The sequence below is a fragment of the Macadamia integrifolia genome, chromosome 7 (assembly GCF_013358625.1).
Source record: "Macadamia integrifolia cultivar HAES 741 chromosome 7, SCU_Mint_v3, whole genome shotgun sequence".
NCBI classification, from domain to species: domain Eukaryota; kingdom Viridiplantae; phylum Streptophyta; class Magnoliopsida; order Proteales; family Proteaceae; genus Macadamia; species Macadamia integrifolia.
In genome coordinates this window covers 12,492,623-12,520,168 of record NC_056563.1, presented here as the reverse complement: position 1 = coordinate 12,520,168, position 27,546 = coordinate 12,492,623, and the positions used below count along the sequence as shown (strand labels likewise).

Sequence of the window (27,546 nt, the reverse complement as noted above, 5' to 3'; positions counted from 1 at the left end):
ATGTCTTTGGTCTCAACTATGAAGAACTTCAGATCTGAAAACCAGCAACCAGCGCATGTAGTACTAACACAGCACAGAAATGGGTTTTTTTTTTTTTTTTTTTTTTTTAAAGGAATGACGCTGCTGTTTGGGGTCGATTCTGCCTGAGAGTGAGCACAAGTCAACTTCAAAACACTAGCAGCATAGGTAGGCAAAACAGCAGACAGCAGCAACTTCAATATCAACAGCAAATAAACCCACAAACAGGGGCAGCAGCAGTACACACTGCAGAAACAGAAGCAGCAGCCATAAAAACAGGGAAAGAAAAGTCTCGACCTCAACCAGTACACATCCGAAGCAAGTAGTAATAGTGGACAGACCTAGTTGTACTTATATCATGATAACTAGGTCAGAACCAGGTAGTAGATGCAGCAAAAAAGTGGCTGCATACCAGAGAAGATTACAGCTAGGTCAAAATCAGCAGCGATGGTTTTTGTTTAGCCAATCGATTTGATTTAGTCCTGCTCTGATACCATGTTGCAATATTAAAACCTTGTAGCCAAAATCAGAAATCAGAAAAGAGAAAAAGAAGAGAACAGAAGAGAATAAAGAAGAGATCGATAACAGCCCCAAAGTGAGAGTAGCCTGCGATCAGTCCAGAATAGGTCTGATCGCAGGTCATTATGATATATATAGCATAAAAAGAATATCCCCAATTACAATACAGCCCCTCACACAAGGAGGCAACCCTAAAACCACAAAGATGAACAAGATTGGACCAAAATGCCCCTATCGGGCTCAAGGATTAGCGATACGGGATTAGCGTCAGTCTCGACAAAATTAAAATATTCTTATATATGCTTCAGATATGGCCAAATACCAATATTTCAACTAAATAGACAGAAAACAAACAGGTTAACAAAATTAACCATCACCTGACTTTCAAACTCTACATATAAAATATAAATAAAAACTTGAGCAATTACCAATTTCTCTGTTATTCAACTTTGCGATCCAATCTGATATAATATCCTGCAATGTTTTCCCAGTCTGCGTAATGCACCTTTCTGTGATCTGAGAAAACAAATTATTTTGTGAGAGACAAAAGAAAGAATTTCAATTTTATGGTACAAGCACAGGAATCCATACATCTTGCTCGAATTGATTATTTTGGTGTGCTGAAGAAGGAATTCTTGAGATAACACATTCAGAAATCTGTAAAGACACCAAAAATTAGTTAATGCATTACAGAGAGGTAGACATGTGTGCATATTTTGGGAGATGTTAATGCTTTAGGCCTTTGAACCAATTAGTGCATACAGGCTTGAAGTTCCCAAAAACGCAAACTGAGTGAAAGTCACTTCCAACAACCCCTAGGGACTGCCAATATGCTGCACAAAAGGCTCTATCACATCCTAAACCTGCAAGAGGATAGAAAAAACTCTTAGAAAAGAGAGAGAGAGAGAGAGAAATAGAAAAATCCAAAGAAACACCAAATCAAAAGCAAATTCGAAGATATAGGTTCAATCAAATCCAAACACTACATCAAACAAGATTAATAATTTAAATAAAGCTTTAGTATCTCTTATAACCAATATATTGTTCACAAGTATTATAAGGGCATACCAATGCACAAGGCTCCCACCGCTGTGGGGTCCAGGGAGAGTCTACCGTACATAGCCTTACCCCGGCTTTGCAGAGAGGCTATTTCCTGATTCGAACCCGTGACCACTTGGTCACAATGTAGCAACCATACCGTTGTACACAAGTATTATGTTGTATATCATAATAATTTGAGAAACCAAGTAGGTTTTACAGTTCATAAATAATATTTTTTTTTTTTTTTTTTTTTTTTTACACAGGCAGGGATAAAAAGACAAAAAATAGCCTGCAGATAATGGCCCAATTAACAGAAAACTAAGGCTTCTTTGGAAATCCTGTTGAGCTAGATTGAATTCTGGTGGTCTAAATTCCAGGATATGTTACCTGGACACTTAAAATTATGAGCCATAACCATGTCCAGCACTTCATATAAGCCAATGAGAATGCAAGAAATGGAATGTTTTGCCACACCCAAGTTGTATGTTTACCCTTGTCTGTCTAACATTTATTCCAGGTTATACAGAACAGGAACCAGACTAAAAAAAAACAGAAGTGATTTTCTAACAGATCTACAACCAGAACTTAAGGGCAATAAATAGAGCAGACTCAGGGAACAGAATCAAAGTACGAATTGATAAACCAGAAGAAATCGATAGCAGCAAAGAACAGGTATAAATACTGGATAGCAGAACATAATAACTGAAACCAGGAAGAAGAAACCTGACCTGTTAATGGTGTTTGCAACTGACAGTCAGCAATAGCTAGACAAGAAACCTAATCAAACTATTAAACTCTCCTTGAACTAATGATTACTTAACTGATCTACTGGCTGGGGTCATAGACGGCCTAGACTATTTAAATAAAATTAAATCGCTGCACCCCCCTTAAGCGCCAATATTTGAACCTTCAATTTAGGTCCATTACAAATGAACCCACAAAATTAATAAGCCGACATATGAAATACTAAAATAGGCTCTGTTCTTCAATCCATATGTTTTTTTTTTCCCCCTAATATATAGTTATAAGAATCATAGTTGCCAAGGCACCACCTAGGCGGCAAGTAGGGGTCTAGGCAACCTAGTTGGAGTCTTGGTGACTATTGCCTTATTACAGTATGTAAATGTTTTTATATTTGTTATTTTATTTAGTTAATATATTATTAAAAAATGAGCAAATACCCCCTATTTGAATCCAATAAAAATAGTTTAAAAGTTAAATTCTAAAAGGATAAAAAGTCACAACCCCAATAAAAAGAGCAACCCAGTGCACGAGGCTCCCGCTACTGTGAGGTCTAGGAGGGGCAAGTTGTACGCAACCTTACCCCTTGCTTCGCAGAAAAGGTTGTTTCCAGGTTTTGAACTTGTGACCAACATGTTGCAATAGTGCAACTTAACCATTGTTAAAAAGTCACACCCCCAATTCAAGAACAAAAACCGAATTTTTTTGTTGTAGGGGCAATTTTCAACTTTCAAATGCTAGGGTTTTTCTAATTCTGAAAATTTCAAAAATCTTATCATTGTAAACATTGCTAAAACCAAAATTCTGGCAAAATAATCTTTTGTTTTAATATTTATAAAATTATTTTCATTTAGGAAATTTTAATAGAATTCGTACACTTTAAAATAAGTTTGACCAAAGCATAACTTTGTCATTAAAACTCAGATTTAAATAATCTTAGGCCCTCTTTGGTATCATTTTTCTTTTTGATTTTTACCTATTTAAAAAAAAAATCATTAATGAAAACTATTTTTTATCAAAACATAAAAATGGTTTGGTAACTACTTGAGAAAAATAGTTTTTTGTGAGAAATAGTTTGGTATCCCTAAGTGTAAAATGGTTTTATGAATAAATGAGTGAAGAGATGTTCCCTTCACCCATCTTCCTTATAACTCTCTTTCTCCACTTTGGACTGCAGAAGAGAAGGCACGTGGCTAAGATTTCTGATCACAAAGCAAGTAACTATTTTACCCCTCCATATTGGGACTTTAAGTACGTGTTCATTAAAGTTTAGCGTTAAAATTACTGAAGATCAATTTTGGCCAAAACACATAAATGACTCTTGATCTCTTTTTGGTTTCTGTGTTTTATCATTTTTTTTTTAAATAGAAACAAACTCCATAAATGATACCAAATGCAACCAAAACCATTTTTGTGAATAAAAATCTAAAAGAAAAATGATACCAAAGAGGGCCTTAAACTTATTAGAAAGATGGTTTTGTGCTCTACCTAATACAAAATGTCTCATGTAAGAATACAGATATTTAACTAGTCAAACTATTATAGAACAAGAACATTTCTCTAAATGTTGATTTTTTACGACTTAATGTGACTTAAGGTTGATTTTTTATGATTTGATGTGGCTTAATGTTGATTTTTGATGACATGATGTGTCTTAATGTTGATCTTTTATGATACAAGGTATATGTAGTATACTAAATAATGTTAGAAAAGAGGGAAAACAAAAAATAACACTTAGTCGCCTTGTTCACCTTAAGGCAGCCAAATGTCGCCTAAACGCTTAGGAAGCCCTCCAACGCCTTGGCGCCATGACTACTATGATACAAATGCATATTGTAGATAAAATTCCACCCTTCCACACAGTAATGCATATATACATATCACTAGATATTCGTAAACGTTTGCCCACAAATGAGGGAAAAGGTAATTTATGCGGGCCCATCAGGGTGCGCTTTCATTAACAATCAGAATTTTTTGAGGCGTGTGGAGGCTTTCTCTGTCAAACTGACCATGGATAGGAAGCTCTACCCTTGGATTAGCCTTGCCTCAATTTTCGGGTCTTACCTCCACTGCATGGGCCCACCAAGTTTCCAAAGTTTTGGGTCCTCTTCATATCATGGTTGGTTCTAATAACCTAAAAAGATAGAAGGAAATGATTTTTAAAGAGGGTCCTGATGTGGTCTATTGATAAGTTTATAGCAATTTGAGTTTAAAGGATGCTTTTGTATTAATACAAGTCAAAGAAAGTTGAAGTTGAGTTCTCAACCAGTTTTTGAAACTTTATATCTCCAGATCAGAAAATGGGATATGGCAGAAACTTACCGGATGATAAATGATCTTGTGGACAACATGTCGACAAATATGAGGCCCACCAGACACGCAACATGTAAGATTTTTGGGGCATCAAGGGAATATTTGCTCTTCGTTTTCCCCATCTAAATTATTACTAGTAATAAGTAACAAAATGTAAATAATGACTAGAAGAACCTGGGGGAGTTATTTCACCACATTAGTACCTGTTATAGTAGTTTTTTAGCACTATGTTCTCACATAACTCTCTAGAACTCACTTAACCAAAATACTCTCTAATGTCATCCAATATATGGATATAGAACTAGAATGGTAGCCTATTAGGATGATTCCAGAAAAATTTAAGTATGCTACCTATACAGCAAGATAAAGCATGTAACCAGCCCAAAAATTTGTCATCATCTCCATACTCAAATAAATTTGTAGCTTCTCTTTCCCTAACCTTGACCCACACTAACCCATTTTATCCCTTTCCCTATGACAGATGCAGGAACTGATATCTTGTATTCACAAAAAAGAATCCTGTTGGGCTAAAAATCTTGGTGTATCCCAACTCAAACCGATTAACTAATTTCACTTCCTCATAATGAATGGTACCCTAACTCAAAACTGGAACAGGAAGAAGAAAAATGATTTCACTTAGAAACTTCAGTAGAACAATACTTGAAGATGGGAGCAACTTATGCCATGGGGAGAAATTGAAAGAACTAAATTGAATTGATTTACAATTGAAACAAATTTGGACTGAAGGTCTATAGAGGCCTAGAGAACCATGAGATTTAGAAAGCTAAACTTCTCCCTCAGCATGAGTGTTGAGATCTGACAGTAGTCAATTGTGCTCCGAATTCAACTTCAAGATTGATGGGCAAAAAGGAGTACTTAAATGTACCAGAATAGTCCAACCAAACAGAGGAGAGATAAAACAAAGTTAATTTGTGCAATAACAAAACAGAAATTTCACAAGGGCCATAACCCAGTGCAAGTCCTACTTTAGCAGGGTTCCGGAGGGGGCTGACTGGGGTTGGTCCTACCTTTGCCTTTTTTGCACAAAAAATAGAACTGAAGTTCAAATCAGATCCAGAAAAGAGACCTGTTGAATCAGCCAACAAGCTGGTCATGCAACAGAGGTTGAATGAAGCAGCAAAACTACATTAAGGAGGATCTAAGAAAATGATCAGACCTGAGTTCAACTGATGATTAGCACTAACTAAATGTCACATAATTAACTGGAGGAGAATGCAGCAGCAGTAGAAACAGCAGAAAGAAAGTAACAAGAAAGCGCACATGACTTTTACTAATATAATCAACCCATAGTTAAGGCGACTAGGCAACCCTAGGCACTGGAGAACGCTTAGGTGACAAGGTGTCTGCCTAGGCACTTTAGGAATGCATTAATGAATATATGAATATAACAATAATAATTTTATATAATTATATTTAGGCAGAGGGCTCCCTGAAAGGCAGTGTGACCCCTACACCAGCAGGGATTAATGGGAGCATGTGCAAAAGCATCAATGAGGGCAGGATGTCTGCCTCTCATGAGGGGCAAGGCACTCATTTCACCCCCTGAATCTGGGCACAGTATCCACACTGCCTTTCAGGCTTCTTTATCCCCTATATTTATATGTAACATAGATGTCAAATCATTGCAATCAAAGTTTAAAGTATCAGTATTGGGTATCATATCAGAAGGTTGATTTTAAGAGATATATCATATCGTATCAAAGAAACGAAAGATGCTAGATACATATGGAAATGGCTAAGAAACATATGAAAATGCTTAGGATATATATAAAATACATCTTTGAAGCATAAAAGCACTATAAATAAGTAATAAGTAAAATAGGTCATGTATAAAAAGGAGAACAAAGTATGACGAATAAGGGCATTTGATTGATTATATATAAAGGATGAGGTTTCTTACATGTACTAATACCAATTTTTTTTTTTAGGTATCATATCGGTACGTTAAAGATACGATACATATTGGTTAGTATCGATAGATATGGAAGGATACTCAAAACCATGATTGCAATATGATATAATTATGATAGTACCAGCGTAATATGATTAACCAACATCTAATAAACAAAGCATGAGATATAATATAAACATATTCAAAAAAAAAAAAAAAAATGCAAAGCAATAAACATAAATGTAAACAAGTGAAGAAACAAGGTATGCGGTCGCCTTGGACCCAAGAAAGAGACTAAACGCCTTGACAACCATGAATCAACCTAAAATCATATTTACAATTGATCATCAGTGGTGTATTTTTAGAAATAAGTCTCTAGAAAAGTAAATTCAGACTCAACTTTGATAAAGAAACCAGATCTAGATAGACTCTAACTAATGACACCAAACATTACTAGATTTCTGGCAAAAATCAATGTCCCAAGAGTCCAAGACCACCCCATATATGAGCTTATAACCAGGCCCATTACAAATACAAAAAAAATTAAAGGAACCAACCAATGCATATGCAACCCACTCCCACGTCTGGGACCCAAAAACCTACAGTGTTTGACATGGAGATTTCCCCAGTTATCAGAATAGCCTTATCCCAAAAGACCTCTCGAAAGTCATTGTGTTCAACTGGCCAGGATTAATCCAATAATTATCAATAACTTTCCACCATGACATTGAGGCCTTCCATACAAGTAGAACTGATTACTTTTAAGCAGTCAGAAAAAGCATATCAAACTTTTAAGGGAAATCATATAAGATCAAATAAACTTCTCATTAGATGGTTATAGTGGTTACAGTGTTGTGGTACACTAATATCAGTTCTGGATGGCATCATTCCCCCGCATGCATGACATTGTAGATGAGCTGTAGTCTGATTACACTGGAACCCACCAAATTCAGTTCCTGTTCGTTATTTTTAAATCAGTTAAAAGAAGAACAAAATTAAAGCTAAGAACATAGATGAAAAGTAAATAAGCCAAGCAGAGTTTTATTTATTTTATATTTGGGAGTATGTAGGAGATTGGTTTCAGTTTTAGTTTCCTTGTTGGAGCCAATTTTCAGTTTTAAGAGAGTTCCTATACGCATATAGTTGTAATCAATTTTTAGACATTGGAATCATAGTTGTCATGGTGTCTAGGCGACCCTAGGCATTGGAGGGGGCAAAAACAAGGCAATCCCTTTCTCAGGTTTGATTTCTCTTACACTTTTTTCTATTCTTCTTCCTTCCAATTCCTCTCTTCTTGTTTCCTCTCCGGTTATTTCCCTTCATTAGTGATACTCTGTTCTGGGTTGGGTTTGGGGAACTGCAAGAGTGGATTACCCTCTTGATTCCTACAACCCTGCAAACATGCTTTACATATTGACCACCTAACCATAGTCAAAATCTGACATCCACCTGAAATCCCAATGTGCTGTTATAGAGGTTTAAAAAAATTAGAAAAGTCTAGGGAAGCAAACTCAACAGGAGTTCACTAAAAACTGGGAAAATCCCATATAGGGGGCCATTTGGTTTAGATAGGACACCGGATTTGACAGCTAACCTAGCAAGGGAATCCCAAATATATTCGACAGTCAAGCTGCCAAATAATCAGTCCAAATGGCAGAAAAATACAATGTTATAGTCTAGGGAAGTAAACTCGACAGGAGTTCACTAAAAACTAGGAAAATCCTATATAGGGGGCCATTTGGTTTAGATAGGACACCAGATTTGACAGCCAACCTAGCAAGGGAATCCCAAATATATACGACAGTCAAGCTGCCAAATAATCAGTCCAAATGGCAGAAAAATACACTATTCCTAACATTAAGCTGTAGACCTTTAATGGCTTAGGCTGTCATACAACATATGTGATAGACAATGAAAGTAATACAAAAACTAGCAGTTGAAGTAATAAGATATAAAATTCGCACTGAAAATTGGTGTAAGAAGCTAATATTACCACATTGAGGGCAAGGAAACTCCGGTCCAATACTTTCCTCATTTGGTGGTGTATATGACCTTTTTCGACCAGTTCTTCCAGTCCTTACTACCTGAAAATGTGTCATGAATACAATGTATATGAGAATGGTAGTGAACATAGTCATACAGTACCTAATTAGAACAGTTAAAATTTATATAGTCACCAGAACACAATCAATACATGGAAATCGATCTAAAAAATAACTACTCATCAGAGTATAATGATTCAGGAACAATTCTGATAAATGGCAACTGAGTTAGCTACACAAAAAGTGTCCAAATGTTACCCAAACTACCCCTTTCCATGTGGCAAAGCCACTTTGTTTAACTAGTCCATGCTTAGATAAAAGTAAGGTCTTTTGCAAGTTTCAGTATGAGTCAGCTACGAGTCTGCAAATGCAGGTCATAGAATACTACCAATTTTCAGAATTCAATAGGAAGAAGCACACTCACTGTTGTCCCACGGAATTATAATTATTACCTTTAATCCTGTATATGAAAATCAGATGAATGAACCAGTCAGAGTTTCAATGAATACTGAATATAACGCTCCCGAATTATAATGGCAGTATAGCATCAAAACAGTAGCTTCTTTTTTTTTCTTTAAATTTTTAGTTACTTATTAATAATTGTGAAATTCAAATTGGCGTATTCCAAGTTCTCTATATTTCAGAAATTCAGCCAATTGATTGCTTCCCCTAAATATCATTGCCAATTGAAATTTTCTCTCCAAGATCTCATTTAGAAAACAAACCTGTAACAATCTTCCATAGAGGGTGGACCTTGGTGCAACGGTAAAGTTGCTCCATTGTGACTAAGTGGTCATTGGTTTGAGTCAGTAAACAGCGTCTCCGCGAAGTGGGGGTAAGGCTGCGTACGTTATTGATGCGGATCCGGATCTGGATCCGGATCAAGGACTGAAATCGGATCGCTTAGGGCCCACAAGAATGACTAAAAACTCAATGTAATGGTTGAGGGGTATTCTTGTAATTTCATAAACAATTTAAGAGCTTAAAAGAGAGGAAAATAAATAGTAGGGTCAAACTGGAATAGAAAAATAAAAGAGGGGAGCATTCTGGAATTACTAAAGTATGGAGGATTTATTAGAACACAATTTCCTGAACAAAGGGGTTTCCTATAATTATACATATCTGTCCTTACTTGTGATTTTAGGAAACCAGTCTTTCTTCCTCCCTAGGTCACGATAGAACTAAGAACCAGCGGCAATAGGAGAAGCCTTGCGATGGAGAAGTTTGTCACCACAGCTCGAATCACTTCCAGATTTCAGTCGAACCTTCTTCCCTTCTGAAGGTATGAAGATCAATAGCAGTCTACCCCAAAGGTGAAGCAACAACTGAGAACCTGTGACACAAACCTGCTACTGGCGGTGACCTGCAGAACCAGCGATGATTCCTTGTGGGTTCTCACAGCATGGAAGGACTTTGGAGCTGGAGCTTGAGGTGTTATGTCGCCCAAGAGGAAGGAACTTACACAAGTCTCAGCCCCACCAGGTCAAGCACCAAGGAGTTCGATCCACTAATCTGAGGTTGGATTTATCGCCTAAAACAGGGGATCGACCAATAGAGAGAATGAACAGTAGGAGAAAAAAGAATGGAGGGAAAAAAAAAGAAAGTCAAGGGAGGGGAGAACAACTCACGGCAGCCATGGTTTCATACCAAAATTCCTATACTTCAAACTTCAAATTCTAAAACTGAAATTTCTCCATCGATTACATGTCCAATATAAAGAAAAAAATCAAAAAATTAATGGCAACTAACTTAAAATGGAAACTAATCTAAAATTAGAAACTAACTAATTTCAAAGAAATTGTTTCTAAAACAAAAGAAAACCAAATCAAAAGATTTTTTTTTTCCTAAGTTCATCGTGCAACTGCATCAGTTATGAACCTCCGCAGGCCCCACAATGGCAGGAGCCTCGTGCTCCGAGTACGCCACCTGTAACAATCTTCCATGAATTTGAGTAAGAAACTGATTTTTCTGAACAACGATCTCCATTTTTCTTCATTCTATTTTCAAACTTCATCCGATTCTGACATCATTTGATCAAGTTTCTTAAATTGTCTCTTGAGACCCTGTATCTCAGCATCTTTATGAAATTCAGCCTCTTCAGTTCTTCATTTCCCTTTTTCTTATCCTCTAAGATAAACCCTAGTAAGGAGTGGTTATTGACAAAGAGGTTATCCGCATTTGATCAGTTGGCCCATTACTCACAGGAATTGATTTTCTTGGAAAAATCCCACCATCATCTCCACAAGGGCATTACATAATCTGTCTTGAGAAGGACTAATAAGGTAAGGATCCCATTTAGCACTAACCAGTTTTGGACCTCAATATTGTTACTTTACTGATGCATTGAAACAAGAAAGTTCTTGAATTCTACAGCCTAATACTAACCCACTGCTTCTGGCTTATTCACTTCTATGTTCTATCCATCTAACACCATTACAAAAGAAGCAGCTTATGCCTAGATTCCAACACCATTTCTTTGAGTTACCCTGCTTACTTGGGAGCATTAAACAAATATCCAACCAAAAGTAACTTTAGTTTCTACAAACAAGTAATCTCCAATTTGTTGATTGTCTGTCACCCAAAACTTCAATATGGCACCAATTCATTCCATAGTTATCATTTTGGAAATGGCATCCATGATTGTGCCTCAAGGCTTTGATTGAGAAACAACTGGAGTCCAACCCTAATGCAGACTTTTTGTTGCAGTTATTTGGTCCAGTAGGATTAATTAGGAATTATTTCAGTCAATTGTTAATCTTTATTTCCTATTCCTTTTAGTAGCTGATAAGTAGGGGTTGGAGTCTGTTTCAAACGCTACCATCCTTTTAGAGTTTGATAGGGAGACTCTTTTTTCTTTCTGTCATATGTGTAATTAAAACCCATCGAAATAAGAGTAGTCGAATGAGGAATAAAAATTTACATTTCTGCTGCACAAAGCTAGGCCAGGGTTCTCCTTTTTAGCTTCTCTCTCACAGGCTTGGTCCCTCCCCTAAAACCTTTCCTTTGTCTTCTTCTAAACTATTCCTTATTTCCCTCTAAACTGTTCCTTATTTTCCTCTCTCTCTCTCTCTCTTTCTTCTGCTCAGTTTCTATAGTTATTTTTCCTTATTATTGGTGTAACTCTGTTCTGATGGTAATTTTGGCTTGTCAAGAGAGAACTTGATCTCTCTCAAGTCTTCTCCTTTCATCCTCAAATCTTGGGGCCTGTAACCCACCCTTAGGGCGACCTACACTCTAGAGCCTTTCCCCCACCATCCTGCTGTGAGATATTCATCTGAAATCATACCTGAACCTAAACTGCCAGATGCCGTTTCAGAGATGTAATTGAAAGCTATGACTTAATACTCTGGTCTGGTATTACTTGGGCTCCAGAGTCCAAGGGGTTAGCAACCTACATAATCCTGAAATTTCAAGTCAATTGGTGCAGTATCGACCAAGTTCTTTCAGGCTGAAGCATTCCCTAATCACTGTTCAGGTTCTTTTGTGAATGGTTTAATGTTCTAAGATTGAAGATGGCCACACTTTTGGAAATTACAAGGACGTATTATTTCTGTTTTACCAATCTACCCTTCTTTTCTTCATTGAGTCTATATTATCCTCTGATGTTCTGAAATCCAAGAAATATCCTCCCATCAAGTTATTTTAAGGTTCTGCTCTTGTTTCCTACCCAAAAGGGTAGTGAAATATTCTGAATAATAATGAGAATGTCACTGCTCCTTTATAATTAGATTTTCAGCACTTCAGTGGGCCCATAGTGACCTACATTGTTTTGGAACCCAGGTTCCCATCACTTCTGAAAGACAATTTTTCTCAATTCATGCACTTTCTGCAGCCTCTACTCAGGCTTCCCATCCTATTCTTCCTTCTTCATGAATGAAAAGTACTAGAAAGCCTAAATCGTTATATGTGTCAATCTTTTTCGACTGAATTCAGAACATCTCTAACAGTGCTAGAGAACAAGAGAAGCAAAGAGAGAGAGAGGGAGAGAGAGAGAGAGTAGGGGAAGAAGGAGATCGGCAGGGCTCGGATTACCCTACTAGACCCCACTAAGCTTTATTCATAATAAATTAATGTACGGGGTGGTTTCCTACAAGGGCAGTGTAAAAGAAATCTGCATGCTAAACCAACGAGGGGCTGGAGAATGGTATCATCCATATGGGGTCCATGTGGAGCCCACATGGTCAGAATAGGGGGGAGAGAGAGTGTGTGTGTCGTGTGTGTGTCAGTGTGGGCCCCACTGTTTACTATGTGAGAAGATTATAAAGGAATCTGCTCGAGGGTGGGGCATGCTTTCTTTTCCAATTAATGTATATGACAACATCACATAATTACCACCAACATAACAAGAATACCAGAAATACCCCTACAGTATACTTTAACAAAGAAACTTGCATGCATCACCCAATATTCATTTGGAAAGATTTGTATCCAGTTCCACGGACAAAATGCCAAAATGATTATATATTATTTCTTTGAGAAACCTTGCAAAGTAAACAATGTAAAATTAATTTATTCACATATAAATTGAAAATTACCTTCTAAATCCATGCATGGAGAGGCCCACATGCATCATATGTTACTAGTTACAAACAATAAACTTAATCATTAGCAAGCCGGTAACTAATTATCTGAATAGGAATACGTGTTCTATAACTTAAATATTCTTGATTAGCCATTTAGTACAAAAGTATCACTCACAAGATTTGACTTGATAGATGCCCGAGCATCTAGAACTGCAACTTCTTCGCTGGAACGTTTTAAAGACGAATCACTTTGAAGTATATTCTACAAAATGAGTTACAGCAAATGGCATAAACAATAAGGATGATAGGATGATAGTATACGGAAGTGAATGTTCAAATACTAGAACATGAAGGAAGAAATGCTTGAAAATGCGATCACACATCCAAATAAATATCAGAACTTGGCTTCAGAAATTAGTTATAGCAGTCATATTCACCAAGGCATTTTCGTAAAAGTACTCAGGCCTAATTTTTGGTCCCAAGCCTGGTTAAAGGAGGGTTGGTGCGTTAGGTCGCCATCTGGCACTATAAAAAAAATCCTAAAACCTTATATTTTCGACTATATGTTAGGGCATCCCCTGGATGCAACGCGCTACACTAGACCCGGGTGCAATGAATAGTGAGCATGGGACCAAGGGTTAGCTACTGCATTCCCCTATAAGCGATGCACCGCCTTAGCACCCGATTGTGATAACAAATAGGCAATGGTTCTCGTGCCATAGATGAGTGCGAGTAAAGAAGCAAGTCCAAAAGCGTAAGATTAGATTAGCATCTTGTAGCATAGGAACTTTAACAGAAAGAGTCCAAAATTGATAGATGCTTAAGGAGAAGAAGAATTAGCATGGCATGTATTCAAGAGACTAGATAGAAGGGTAAAAAGGCTAAGGAATTAGATCACTCTAAACTTTGGTAAACTAGGGGAAAAGGTAATAAAAGTGGGGTGGAAACAGTAGTGGATAAAGATTTTAAAAATGACAGGATATGAAAAGAATTGTTGACAGGATAATATCCATCAAGCATGTGTTAGCGAAAGAGGTTATCAATGTGCACCCCAAATAGGATTGGTTGAAAATAGTTACAATTTTGGGAACACATGGATGGATTAATTCAATGATTAGTCAAGGAGAAAAAATTCCTCTAGGGAGAGTCTAAATGGACATGTTGAAAGATATTGAAGAGGTTATGAAAGAATTCATGAAGGATATGGTCTTGGGGAAGAAATGAGGGGACATTTTTAGATTTTTCTGTGGCTTATGATTTATCCATAGTAAACACATACTTTGAAAAGAGAGAGACATGTAGTAACTTTCAAAAGTGGGCAAAATAGTAGCCAAATAGATTTTTCTGACTAGAAGAGCCAGTAGGTTATGTAAAGAGGGAAGAGTTAAACCACACAATTAGATTAGTGGTCATAAATATGTTCTTAACGCTGAATCGTAAGAAATGTGAGATTCTTTTCCCTCGGATAAGATGGAGGAGCTTACAAGGAGAAAACTTGAAAGCACTAACTCATAAATTGGTCAAACAAGGAAGAAGGGACCTTTGATGGAGACACTAATATAATGCGTGAAGAGATGACTACTAGTGTATTAAGAACATTGCTAAAGAAGACCTAGGTAAATCTAAAGGAAAACGACATTCATCTATGTGAGAAGATGAGGTTCAAGCAGCCATTAAGTTTAGGAAATCTAGTTTTAAGACATGGCAAAGGACCAAGGATAAATAGGATTTAAAAAGTTATAAATTTACTAGAAATAAAGCTAAGAAGATTGAGAAAAGTAGGAACTAAGAAATGCGAGGGTCTTTATAACAATTTGCGCACAAAGAAGGGGGAAAAAGATATCTATAAAATAGCTAAAATTAAGGAAAGGAAGAGTAGAGATTTCAACCAAATTAGATGATGCATTAAAAGTGAAGATGATAAAGTATTAACAAGTGATGAGGATATTAAAGAGAGATGGAAAGACTATTTCACAAGTTCATAAACAAAGACAATATGAGTAATAGTTTCTAGAACATTGCAATAACCATCAAGAAATCACAAGTCATAGATATATGCAAAGAATTATGGTGCCTAAAGTAAAAGAATTTTTAAGGAGGATGAAAAATAGGTAAGGCTTGAGGTCCAGATGGTTCCAATAAAGTGCGGAAGAGCTTAGGACTATGTGGCATTTTAGCACAAGAAAATGCCAGATGAATTGAGGATAAGCATTGTGGTTCCAATTTATAAAAATAAAGGTGATTTTCAAAGTTTTAACAACTATAGAGGCATAAAATTTATGAATCATACAATGAAATTATGGGAGAGTGTAATGAAACTTGCCTGAGACAAGTAACTAATATTACAAATAACCAATTTAGTTTTATGCCAAGAAGAACAACTACAGCAGCTATTTATTTAATTAGGAGACTCATGGAAAGATTTAAAGAAGTGTAAGAAGGATCTTTAAATGGTCTTTATTGACCTAGAAAAATTTTATGATAGAGTACCTAGAGATTTACTTTAGCAAGTACTAGATAAAATAAGTGTTTCAGAACATAGTTAAAGATATGTATAATGGTGTGATGACTAATGTAAGAATTATGGGGGACCAGAGTAATAAATTCCCAATTACTGTTGGGTTACATCAATGATCAGCTTTAAGCGCATATAGATGAATTGACTAGAGATATCCAAGATCAGATCCCTCGGTGTATGCTTTTTGCCGATGACATTGAATGAATGAAACAAATGCTGGGATAATGCATCAACTTTCTTGTGAATAAGTTGAAGTTTTCACAAAGATCGAGAAGAGTAAGACCTTATGGCACAATACCAATGTCCAAAGCCTCGATAAGAATTACCATAAGGATGTCGAGGCCATGTGGGAGTTTAAAAGGTTGTGGAACCACGTGTGGGCATATCAAAGGATGTTAATTGTGTCATGTAGCTGAGATAAATTGGCCAACCGTATTCTCATTTTTTTCCTTGTTTCACTTTCTTTTAGGTATTTAGGTAAAGAGCATCATTGGTTTGAGTCAAGTGGTCAACTCTTTTTGTCTCGTTTAGGATCAAGTCGGTTCGTTAGGTTCAGTCCAATGTAAGCAATTTTTCAAGGTTCTCCTTTATAGACAAGTTGAATTTGAGACCTAGGAGGTTGGACCTGGAACTTCCATGGAGGCACCTATAAATGTCATTGTTTCTCTGTTCACAAGCTAATGAATTTCAACGAATTTGCAACTGGAGGACTCTCTCAGTTTTCAGAGTGCAATCACTTCAACCATAGATCTAGTTGATATGAACCATGATAAGGTAACATTTGCAAAAGGTTTTGAAAGAAAGTTTTGGGCCTCCAAAACAACCCATAATAAATAGATAAAGAAATTGCGTTTCTGACGTGAACAATATGTGAGACTCCTCATATGGACAGCTTAATTCACTCATGTGTTATTGGGCCTGAAACTTTGTGGACATATTGCTGATGTCATTATTAGTCATTAATTAATTTTAATACCAATCTGACTTCTATACATGTCAATATATTGCTTTAGAAGTCAAATTTGATTGGACTGTTTGAAGCGAAGGGACTACTGAAAAACAAGGAGTAAAGTCCCACATAGATTATATGATTGAGAGAGGCTGCCAAATTTGACTTGTGAGTTTGTGACCTATCCACAATGTTCCCCATCTATCCAAAGCAACTGTCAATCCACACAGTAGAAGGCTCTTCATGTGGGAATTGCTTCCCACAGTGTCCATGCAAGAAACTTTTATCGAATACAGATAAATTCATAAATAGATAAAATAAAACACCAATAATACTTTTTTGCTTCATAGAGCCAAAAAATCACTTGCTTCCAAAAGCTTAGGTAAACACTGCCGATCCCTTCTCTTCTTGCTTCTTTACGAATTTTCTGCTACTTATTATATTTTTAAGCTGCATTTAAAACATTAATCTAAGCCCACAACCAACCCTCAATTTCCACCCAATTTTCAAACCCTGAAGACTTCAAAATGAAATCAAAACCCACCTACAGCCAGTTTAAAGTTGCTCCATGACCCCACAGCTAGGAATTGGGGTTTTGACCAACAACACTTCCATGAAATTTCAATCTACCCCAGACACCACCTTAACTTGACCCTAAGCTGCAATTCATGTTGGCCATTTAATCAAACTTAAAGATACTACAGAATTAAAGGAAAGCTGAAGCTATCATGTAAGGGCATAAGATGAAAATACCTCCTCGATATTGCGCAAGAAATGGTTTCTTCCAACATAACATACAACTGCTCGACACTGAGGACAAAGAACACTTGACCGTTTCTCCTGACACCTCCTTAGCCACTCCGAGAAGCAACCGTTGCTAAAATAACAAAAAGAAGGATTTGGTCGTAATATGAAGAAGAAAAATCAAATCGAAATGCTTATATTAGAAACAGATATGTGGACCACGTACCAGAAGTTGTGGAGACAAGGGGCAACAGTCACAACATCATGCCATATATTCAAGCAAATGCTACATTTAGCATGGTCAACATCTAAGGAGATCTAGCACAACAGAAAGAAAGGAAGGAACGATCAAATAATGATATTAATGACAAGGGATTCAATGGAGTCGTTTAAAGGTCCAGGAATTATAGGTGACTTTAGACCTTTAACTGTCTGTTGCAAAGTTCCTGGGTTGGCATTACTTCAAATCTATAACTCAGGTAACCTGAAACCAAATAAAAGAGCATCAGCCAGTCCATGGTCCATTATACATTTTATTTATAATATATTTACAGCATTCTAGTGACTAGCACAATCAGCAACCATAGGTAGGATTTAGTATATTGGGACAGGAACAACTACTGTTACAATCTCAGAAGCTGTAACTAAACCAGAAAAACCAGAAACAAGAATGAAAAGAGAGAGAAAAGTGAAGAAGAGAGGAAGAAGATGAAGCAACCAAAGGAAGTCTCAAGAATGGAGAGCAACCTGAGATTAATTCAATATGAATCTAATCTCAAGTTCTCTTATGAATATATAACATTAGGTCAAGAGGAAAGACAATGAAGCCCCCCACTTACATAAGAAAAATCGCAAAAAGACTCAAACAAACATAACAAGGACCAAATAGTCCCTGTCATAGGCGCTAATATTAGCGCTATTCCCTATTTGGGAATAGCACTAAAATCAACACTCCCCCTCAAGCTGTAGCATATAAATCTCCCATGCTCAGCTTAGTACAACTACTATGGAAGCTAGGAGCAAATAAGGATTTAGTGAACATATTAGCCAACTGATTCTTTGATGAAACAAACGGAGTCTCAATCAGCTTCTTTAGAACAGCATCACGAACAAAGTGACAGTCCACCTCTATAAGTTTGGTCCTCTCATGGAAGACCGGATTGCTAGCAATATACACAGAAGCTTGGTTGTCACAATACATCTGCATGGATTTGGTTACTGGAAATCCCAACTCCAAGAGTAACGAACGCAACCACATCAATTCAGCTGTAGTATGAGCCATAGCTCTGTATTCTGCCTCTACACTAGATCGGGCAATGGTGGTTTGTTTCTTGCTACGCCACGTGACCAAATTACCTCCAACAAAGGTACAATATCCAGTGGTAGATCTCCGATCACTAGCAGAGCCAACCCAATCAACATCTGAGTAGCCAACAAGATCCATGTGCCGATTAGGATGATACACTAGCCCTTTTCCAAGGGTCCTCTTCAGGTAGAGAATAACACAAATAGCAGGATCCCAATGAGCCTTCTAAGGAGACTGCATGAACTGACTGAGAACTCCAACAGCATAGGAGATATCAAGACGAGTCACAGTAAGGTAAATTAGCTTGCCAATTAGACTTCTGTACTGGTGTATATCCTAAAGAGGTTCACCATCATCAACACCAAACTTTTGGTGAGGATCCATGGGGATATCAACAGGCTTGGATGCGAGCATCCCAATATCAGATGAAGTTAGCCTAGATCCTTTGTCTAAAAATGATGTTGGAGATGCCTTTTCACTTCAGAAATTCCAGTTTCATCATTATCAGTAAGGATGATATCATCAACATATACTACCAACACAACTAACTTGTCACCCATGTGGCGACAAACACAGAGTGATCAGAGTAACACTGAGAAAACCCACAAGTGACTATAGTAGCACTGAACTTATCAAACCATGCCCGAGGAGATTGTTTGAGACTATAGATCGCTTTGTGTAAGCGACACACCAGACCTTTATTCTTCCCTTGAGCAACATACCCGGGAGGTTGCTCCATATAAACTTCCTCATGTAGATCACCATACAAGAATGCATTCTTGATGTCCAACTGAAATAAAGGCCAATCAAAGTTGACATCAAGAGAGATAAGAATGCGAACAGAGTTAAGTCTAGCAACTGGGGAGAAAGTCTCAAAGTAATCAACACCATAAGTCTGAGTGTAACCCTTGGCAACCAAGCAAGCCTTCAACCGCTCAACAGAGCCATCAAAGTGATATTTAACAGTATATACCTAGCGACATTTCACCAAGTCCTTACCAGGAGGTAAATCTACGAGACTCCAGGTACCACGACTCAAGAGAGCATCCATTTCTACATCCATGGCACCCTTCCATGGAGAGCCTCAATATGAGAATGGGGAACAAGATTAGTAGAAAGAGAAAGAGCAAGATCATGAATAGAAGGTCGAAGGTGAGAGATAGACATAAACTCATCAATAGGGTAAACAGCCAAGGATTTCTAAGTACAAGAACGTATACCTTTCTTACTAGCAATTGGTAAGTCATCAGATGGATCAGAAGGAGGAACTTCACCAGAGAAAGAGAGCGATAGAGGATGTGTAGTAGCTGGATCAATAACCTCGCCACTAGACTGTCCAACCCTCGCCCTGCACCGATAAACCTGTAAAGGAGGTGGAACAGGTGCACTGGTACTAGGGGTACCAGGAATCGGTATAAGGAATGGAATGGGAGGAGAGGTAAATGACCACTCCTCAGTAGACTGAGACACCTGTGAAGAAAAGAAAGAAATACCTTCAAAAAAGGTCACATCAGCACTTACAAAGTTCCGGTGAGTAATAGGATTATAGCACTTGTATCCTTTTTAGGTACAAGAGTAGCCCAAAAAAAAATACATTTAGTAGCCCGTGGAGACAACTTATCCACATGCATATGAAGATTGTGAACAAAGCACACACACCCAAAAACCCGGGAGGAAGAGGAAAACTAGGTAGAGTAGGGTATAAGATTGAGAAGGGAGACCTATTCAAGAAAACAGAAGAAGGCATGCAATTAATCAAATGACATGCGGTTAAAACTCCATCATTCCAAAAATGCTTAGGAACATGCATATGTATCATAATAGCCCGAGCTACCTCTAGGAGGTGCTGGTTCTTGCGCTCTGCAATCGCATTTTGCTGTGGGGTATATGCACAACTAGTCTGATGAATCATGCCATGAGTATCACAAAAGTCAGAAATATCATTTTGAGCATATTCTAAAACATTATCAGAACGAAAAATCTTAATAAAAATGCCAAACTGAATTTATTTTGGAACACAGATAGAAAATTAAATCTGTCCTTTAACATGTAAAGCCATGTGAGGCGAGAATGATCATCTACAAATGTAACAAAATAACGAAAACCAAGTATATTACTAACTCTACAAGGACCCTATATATCAGAAAAAACTAAAGAAAACAACAACGGACTACGAGACACTGATCGAGATGGAAAAGACACCCGATGGTGTTTACCCAACTCACAGGCCTCACACTCTTATCTAGAAACATGTAGAAAACTGGGAAACAAAAACTGTAATCTAGGGAAGGCCAAGTGTCTTAGACGACAGTGCCATTAGAATGGAGAGACATCCCCAATAGCAATAGCGGCAGCAGAAGTGGGAGGACAGCCACTGTTGAGGTAATACAATCCATCATTTTCACACCCTCCACCAATCGTCTTCCTCAAGTGAAGATCCTAAAAAATACAATAAGAGGAAAAGAAGGTTACTGAGCAATTGAGAGAGATCTAGTCAATTGACTCACAGAAAGAAGACTTAACGGAATTGATGTACATGTAATACAGACGATAAGTGCAGTGAAGAAGTAGGAGAAATAGTACCATGTCCAAGGACAGGGGTGGATGTACAGGGGTGGATGTACCATTAGCAAGAATGACAGATGTAGAACTAGTACTGGATGAGAAGGTCTGGAAAAGTGATGACTTACCAATCATGTGAGCAGAAGCACCTGAATCAATGATCCAGGGGGTAGATGTAGTGAAAAGAAGTGCTGATGTACCTGCATGTGCAAGGGTAGCAGCGGATGTGGAGGCACTATGGGATGTACTAGAAGAAGCCTCAAGAGAGTACAAGCACCGGAGTAACTGGTTGATGTCATCGTGCATACTAGTAGAAGTGATGCAGATTAATTATCAAAATAGGCTTGTTTTATTAGGAATAAGCCTAGGGTTGGGTTCCATACATGGGCCTTTGATCCCATATGTTTTGAGTCTAATAAACCACTTTTATGGGTCTAAAAGGGGGGGGTCTAGTAATGAGTACGGGATTACTAGTAAGTTTCCTTTTTTCATTAGTTTCCTTTTTAGTTGGGTTTGATTTGAGTTATATTTGTTTCCTTAGGAGTCAAGTTATTAATTGAGTCAAGTCATTAGTATTTAGCTTCCTTTTTCACTAATTTCTAATTTTAATTTTTAGTAACTATTTTATTAGGAGAATATTTCATTTCCTTTTTGAGGAACCTTCTATTTTGTAATTCCCTTCCCAAAGAAGAGGAGGCTCCTAAAAGCCTAGAATGATTTTGATAAAAAAAAAATAATTGTTGTTGCTATTGTCTTCTTCATGAAGAGTTGTCTTGTGTTTGATCAAGGCTGAAGGAATTGGTATTTGATCCAATTGACTCTTTGCGGCGTGAAGTCCAAGAGGTCTCTTCAACTATTATTTCTTTCTTTTCAAAGTTAATTGCAAGGTTCTTCAAATCAGGTAAGAGATCTGAAACTATGATTGTGTTTAATTTGGGACCAATCAGACCAGGGAATTTTGAGTTATGAAGTTTCTCTAAATTCTAGCCGAATGCTAAGTCTGTCCAGATCTGAATTCTGTTTCTGTTTTGCCTTGCTGAAATCTGTTGTCTATTTAATATCCCAGTTCTGCTACTATTTAGTCCTACAACTAGTGATAACTGATTTCTGCAATTCTGAGTTCACTGTGTTGCTGTTTTGTGGAGTCGATTCTGGTTTTACCTAATCTGTGATGAAGTTAGTTGCTACCCTTGTTCCTGAATGGACCAATTCACCTAATAGTAATTTGAAATTATCATATGCTGTTTATTATTCTACTGTTGAGGTTTTCTTGAAGCTGTTGGGATCAACTGCAAGGTTTTAGAACCTGTTGTCCAGATTTGTTAGTATACTGCCGTTGGGTTACTTGGTGGATTTTGGTTGTTCTTTGGTTTATAAGTTCCTGCAGTATTGGGTCTAGTTTGGTTTGTCAAATCTAGTCCTACATTAAGAAGAATCTCCTAAAGCAGGTATAGGTGTAGTAGTCGTCGGAGATACAGTATCAGTACCATCATCGGACACTGCATGATTGGCTAACTGAGTTGCCCACTCTGGCTTACCGTTCTTGGCCCAACACCTCTCTACAGTATGGTTAGGTTTCCCACAGTAAGTACACTGGCAACCGGTGCGATCCGAGGACTGTCCACTAGAACCTCAACCCATAGGTCCACGTCCTCCTCCGTGACAGCACCCACGGCCACAGTTAGCAAAGAATGCAAAATTATCTCTGGAAGGCTGATCAGATTTGGATGAAGAGGTGATACGCTGTAGTCGTGAAAAAGCATCATTCAAAGTAGGAACCGTATCACCAACAAGTAGATGGCCCTTTACTGCCTTTAGATCACTTTTCAGACTGGCCAAAAATTTGGAAATGAAGAACTCATTCCGCTGAGCCTTCAACTTATCAATATCAGTAGTCAGAGGATGGAAGACATTAAGCTCACCATTCCCTTAAAGGCACTATAATACTCAGAGAGTGATTTGTAAGATTGACGAAACTGGAAAAGCTTCTCATATACGTCATAGATCCGTGTCATGTTCTTATCTTGGGAGTATATTTCCTTCAAAATCATCCCATACTCCCTTGGTTGTAAAATGGAACATAACATTGGCAGCTACATCTGGTTCCATACTGTTCCACAACCATATTAGAATCAAGGCATTCTCCTTCATCCAATTGTCATACTTAGCATCATCAGGCAAAGGAGCCTCAGAAGTGGTATTAGCTCAATTTGCCTTTAGCTAATAAATACACCTTAACAGACTGAGCCCAAAGAAGATAGTTCGAGCTCCCTTTGAGCTTGATAGAGGTGATCTGGATATTGATATTATCCGATGCAGAAGAAGCAATAGTAGAAGAAACAGTAGAAATAGTAGCAGGCACAATCCCAGCCATGACAATCAAGTAGAGTGACTAGCAAGCAATAGGATGAACGTATCCAGATAGGTAATAATGCAATTCAGATCTGAAACTTAACATTCAATCCAACATTCATACCACAACTCAGATCTGAACATGTAGGCATTAATAAAATATATCGGCAACAAGCAAGCATAAGCATCAATAAGCACTATCGGCAGCAAGCACATATATGCATCAAACAACTCATATAGGCAAGATAAACTAGATCAATCAATCAAGAACAGCAGCCTCAAACTTGACTACCATCATATAGGTAGAGTAAAATAAAAGAAGGAGAGGCGGCGGCGTCAAATCATCAAGCAATCAACCACTTACTCTAACAATAAAGGCAAGGTAGATCTTCACAAAGGAAAAATCACTTCATTAGGTATTAGATAATAGCAGTTGCAGCATTGAGTGGCTGCGCACCAAGAAGAAGAACCTCTAAATCCTAACCAGCAGATTTCTTCCCTTCGAAACTCGATTAATTTAACTACAGCAGCTCTGATACCATGTTACAATCTCAGAAGCTGTAGCTAAACCAGAAAACCAGAAACAAGAATGAAAAGAGAGAGAAAAGTGAAGAAAAGAGGAAGAGTGGAAGAAGATGAAGTAACCAAAGGAAGTCTCAAGAACAGAGAGCAACCTGAGATTAATTCAATATGAATCTAATCTCAGGTTCTCTTGTGAATATATAATATTAGGTCAAGAGGAAAGACAATAAAGCCCCCCACTTACATAAGAAAAATCCCAAAAAGACCCAAACAAACATAACAAGGACCAAATGGTCCCTGACGTAGGCGCTAATATTAGCACTATTATCAACAACTACCAATGAATCTAACAAACTGTTGGTCGAAAAGCTTTTATTGTGGAACACCATTGACCAGATTTTCTTTCCTTGCCAGATCAACAGACCCAGACAAATTTTGATCAGTATTGGTAGAGGCCAATCCAATCCCTATTACTGATACCTGAATCCTTGAATGAACCAGAGGAAAGCACCATTATAAAGATGTGCATACCTTCACAAATCCATATCCCAAATATGGCAGAAATTAGTAAAACAGAGTGCATAATAAATGCATCTCTAGCATGTATCTCAGAATACAAACCGAGAAACAAGACTCTAGATCTGAAAATTTGATTCAAACTGTGAAGAAGATGACACTCGTAGTTCAGCATTCCATGCAATACAATTTTCCTGGCATGGTTTCCACCAAAAGGTTTAAAACTCAAAATTCTTGAGTATGCTCTCTAGTATGTCTATGGTCTTTTCAGAATTATAATCTGTCACAAGCAATTCAAGCATTTATGTCACTCGAGGAAAGGGAGCTTCAAACTGATATGAAGAGAAAGATTCAAAAGGGAAACAAAAAAAAGTAGAAAAGTTAATCCTCTCATAAAATTTTAACAACTAATAATGATACAAAATTAGTCATCTTAATTTGAACAAGCAAGTTAGCCAATAGCAATGCCAAAACTCTGAGAATTATATTGAATAGTGAAGACTGACACCACATTGTCAGGGACATTATTCCAAAATCAACATGATGTATAAGCAGATGTCATCTCAAACAATTATCTCCGCTCTATGCTGCAGCAGCCTATCCATGAGCCGCTGCCTAGTTCGTGTAACTTGCCGCTGACCAAGCCGCAGCCTAGATTTGGTTTTGCCGGTTTCTCCATCTCCTCCCAGAATGATTCGTTTGCTCCGCCAGCACCCTCAAGGCCAGCCACTTGCATGGCCAGCAGCCCGCAAGGATGTCAGCTATGCTTGGTCCACAGCCACCTTGTCGTTGCCCTCTGCAAGGCCGGCACCTCTCCTACCGCAACTGTCACCAACGCTTGGCCAGCTTCACGCTTGGCCATGGCCCTCCACAAGGCCAGCACCCCACAGCCGTGGCGGCCTTTCTCGCCAAAAGAGCTCCGAATCTGTCTTGGCGGCTAGGATGTTGAAGTGTGGAAACATGTTGAGTAGGGTTTGGTGGAACCCTACTTGGAATTGTCTTGTTTGCCCCTCTTCTTTAATTTGGTTTTCTTGGTTCTTGTCTCTCTACCTATGTGGTGTTTTGTGTTTCGAGTTGTGTTTCCCAATTGGGCTTGATTTTTAAACCCACGTGGACTTTTGTGATGTAATGGACGTCTTTTATGACATGTTTTTGAGTCTTCAAGCCCATTGTGCCTTGGATGTAGTCCTTTTTGGGCTTTGATTCCCCTTATTGGGTTTGTAATCTCCCCTTGTACTCTCCTCCCCTTCTTTTAATGCATTAATTTATTCACCCAAAACAAAAAATTATCTCAAGAATTACAAACAACTTATAAACAAAGTCTAAAGGTTAAGAAATCAGCAAATGCTAGCCTTCCCACTTTTCACAGAAATATCATGAGAAACATTATCAATTTGAGTAAGAACTAACAATATTACCTTAACAATCACTTGACAAAATAAAATACATCATCAACATGAGTAAGTATTTACCTTCTCTATTTGGCCCAGAAATTATTTCGCTCCCACAATTGATTACCACTGTACCTTCTCTCCCAAGAACAGTTTCATCGACTATTATAGTTTCTGAACTATATCAATAGAACCAAAAAAAGGAAACAAGTCAATCCTAGCTAAGAAAGAAACAAAAGTGGTAAATAAGAAACTAAAATGATAAGATCACATAAAATTTCCTACTATGGAGCCAAAAAAGTTAGGGAGAAAATTTTAAGTCTTCAATGATAACTAAACATGAATGGTGTTCCAATATAGAGCATAGAGTTCAACTAACCCGAAGTCCTTGAGACTGAATCATAATACATTTCAAGTTTATATTCATGATCCCAACCACCAGAGATATGGGGATTAGGGCTCAAGCAATTGGGGAGAGAATTCTTGCAGGGTGTAGAGGGATTGGGAAAACTATCATGTAACTTGTCTGAAACAATGTTTTGAATCTTTTATTTGAGATTTCAAGACGGAGTCAAAATCTCAAGGAGCAAAAGATATTCAAATGTGTTATTTATACACAATTTTGTCTTTTTCATTTCTCTTTCTTCTCCATCTTCCTAAATATTAGCTATTTCCCTCTTCCTCACATAGATATTCTATATCTTTCCGATCTCTCCTCTATTTATACATTTTCTTTCCTATCTCACGAAATTCAACTTAGGTATATTGCTTTGTAGAATTCTTTGCCGCGACAAAACTGTAATGAAACCTCAATGTTGCAAGAATTCAAAAGAAATTTAAAACCCTGCACCAAAGAATTTTAAATGAATAAGTTGATATAGTCTAAATTTCTTAATGCTTCCCATTAAATATTTTATTTTCTCAAAAGGAAAATGTCCTTTACAAGGACCAGTGAAGACAACCTTGTATGCAAGGTCATAATATCGGATAATCTATAGGTTATCCATTAAATATTAGTGACGAACATATGTAAGGATTGTCCAAAAATTTTGTTTATATGATTCTCAAAATATATATGGTACTGATCTAATTACCCTTATTAAAATGTACAATAATTTGACGAGTACACACTTACACAATTAAATATTTTCCCTTTGCATTTACAATCCAAAATTACATTAATCAACCTTCAAAAGATTGTGGAGAGGATTTACTTACATGTATTCATAAAATGTTATCAATTACATAGAAATAGGTTAAACCATTATAATCTACATTATAAAAGTAGATAACAATAGGTTATTACAGCCTCTCTGCAAAGCGGAGTAAGGCTGTGTACATCTGCCCCTCTCCAGACCCTGCAGTAGCAGGAGCCTCGTGCACTGAGACTCCACATTATAATCCACACTTATAATTAACATGGTACTGGATTTAAATTTCAGTCACAAGGTCATAGGTGGACCAAATAAAGTATGTTTCGTCTGAAATTTTAGAATATGATAGCACTCTAATAAAGATTTCCTTTTCTGGGCTTCTTTTTTTTTTTTTTTTTTTTTTTTTTTTTTTTTTTTTTTTTT

General features: G+C 37.4%; 1 protein-coding gene across 5 annotated transcripts in view; it reads right to left on the bottom strand.

Moving 5' to 3' along the window:
* The window catches only part of LOC122084357 (E3 ubiquitin-protein ligase CHFR), a 54,485-nt gene that overhangs the window by 14,886 nt on the left and 12,053 nt on the right, over positions 1-27,546 (bottom strand). For 2 of the 5 annotated variants that reach the window (XM_042652540.1, XM_042652539.1), the window contains exons 3-12: positions 26,051-26,148; positions 17,743-17,804; positions 17,547-17,638; positions 17,330-17,453; positions 13,285-13,371; positions 8,538-8,628; positions 7,393-7,500; positions 1,300-1,400; positions 1,129-1,194; positions 966-1,053 (exon numbers count right to left, since the gene is read on the bottom strand). In XM_042652540.1, the coding sequence (XP_042508474.1) occupies positions 966-1,053; positions 1,129-1,194; positions 1,300-1,400; positions 7,393-7,500; positions 8,538-8,628; positions 13,285-13,371; positions 17,330-17,453; positions 17,547-17,638; positions 17,743-17,804; positions 26,051-26,148 (917 nt within the window). The remainder of the gene's footprint in view (positions 1-965; positions 1,054-1,128; positions 1,195-1,299; positions 1,401-7,392; positions 7,501-8,537; positions 8,629-13,284; positions 13,372-17,329; positions 17,454-17,546; positions 17,639-17,742; positions 17,805-26,050; positions 26,149-27,546) is intronic. The other 3 variants (XM_042652543.1, XM_042652542.1, XM_042652544.1) reach the window with 3 other exon arrangements.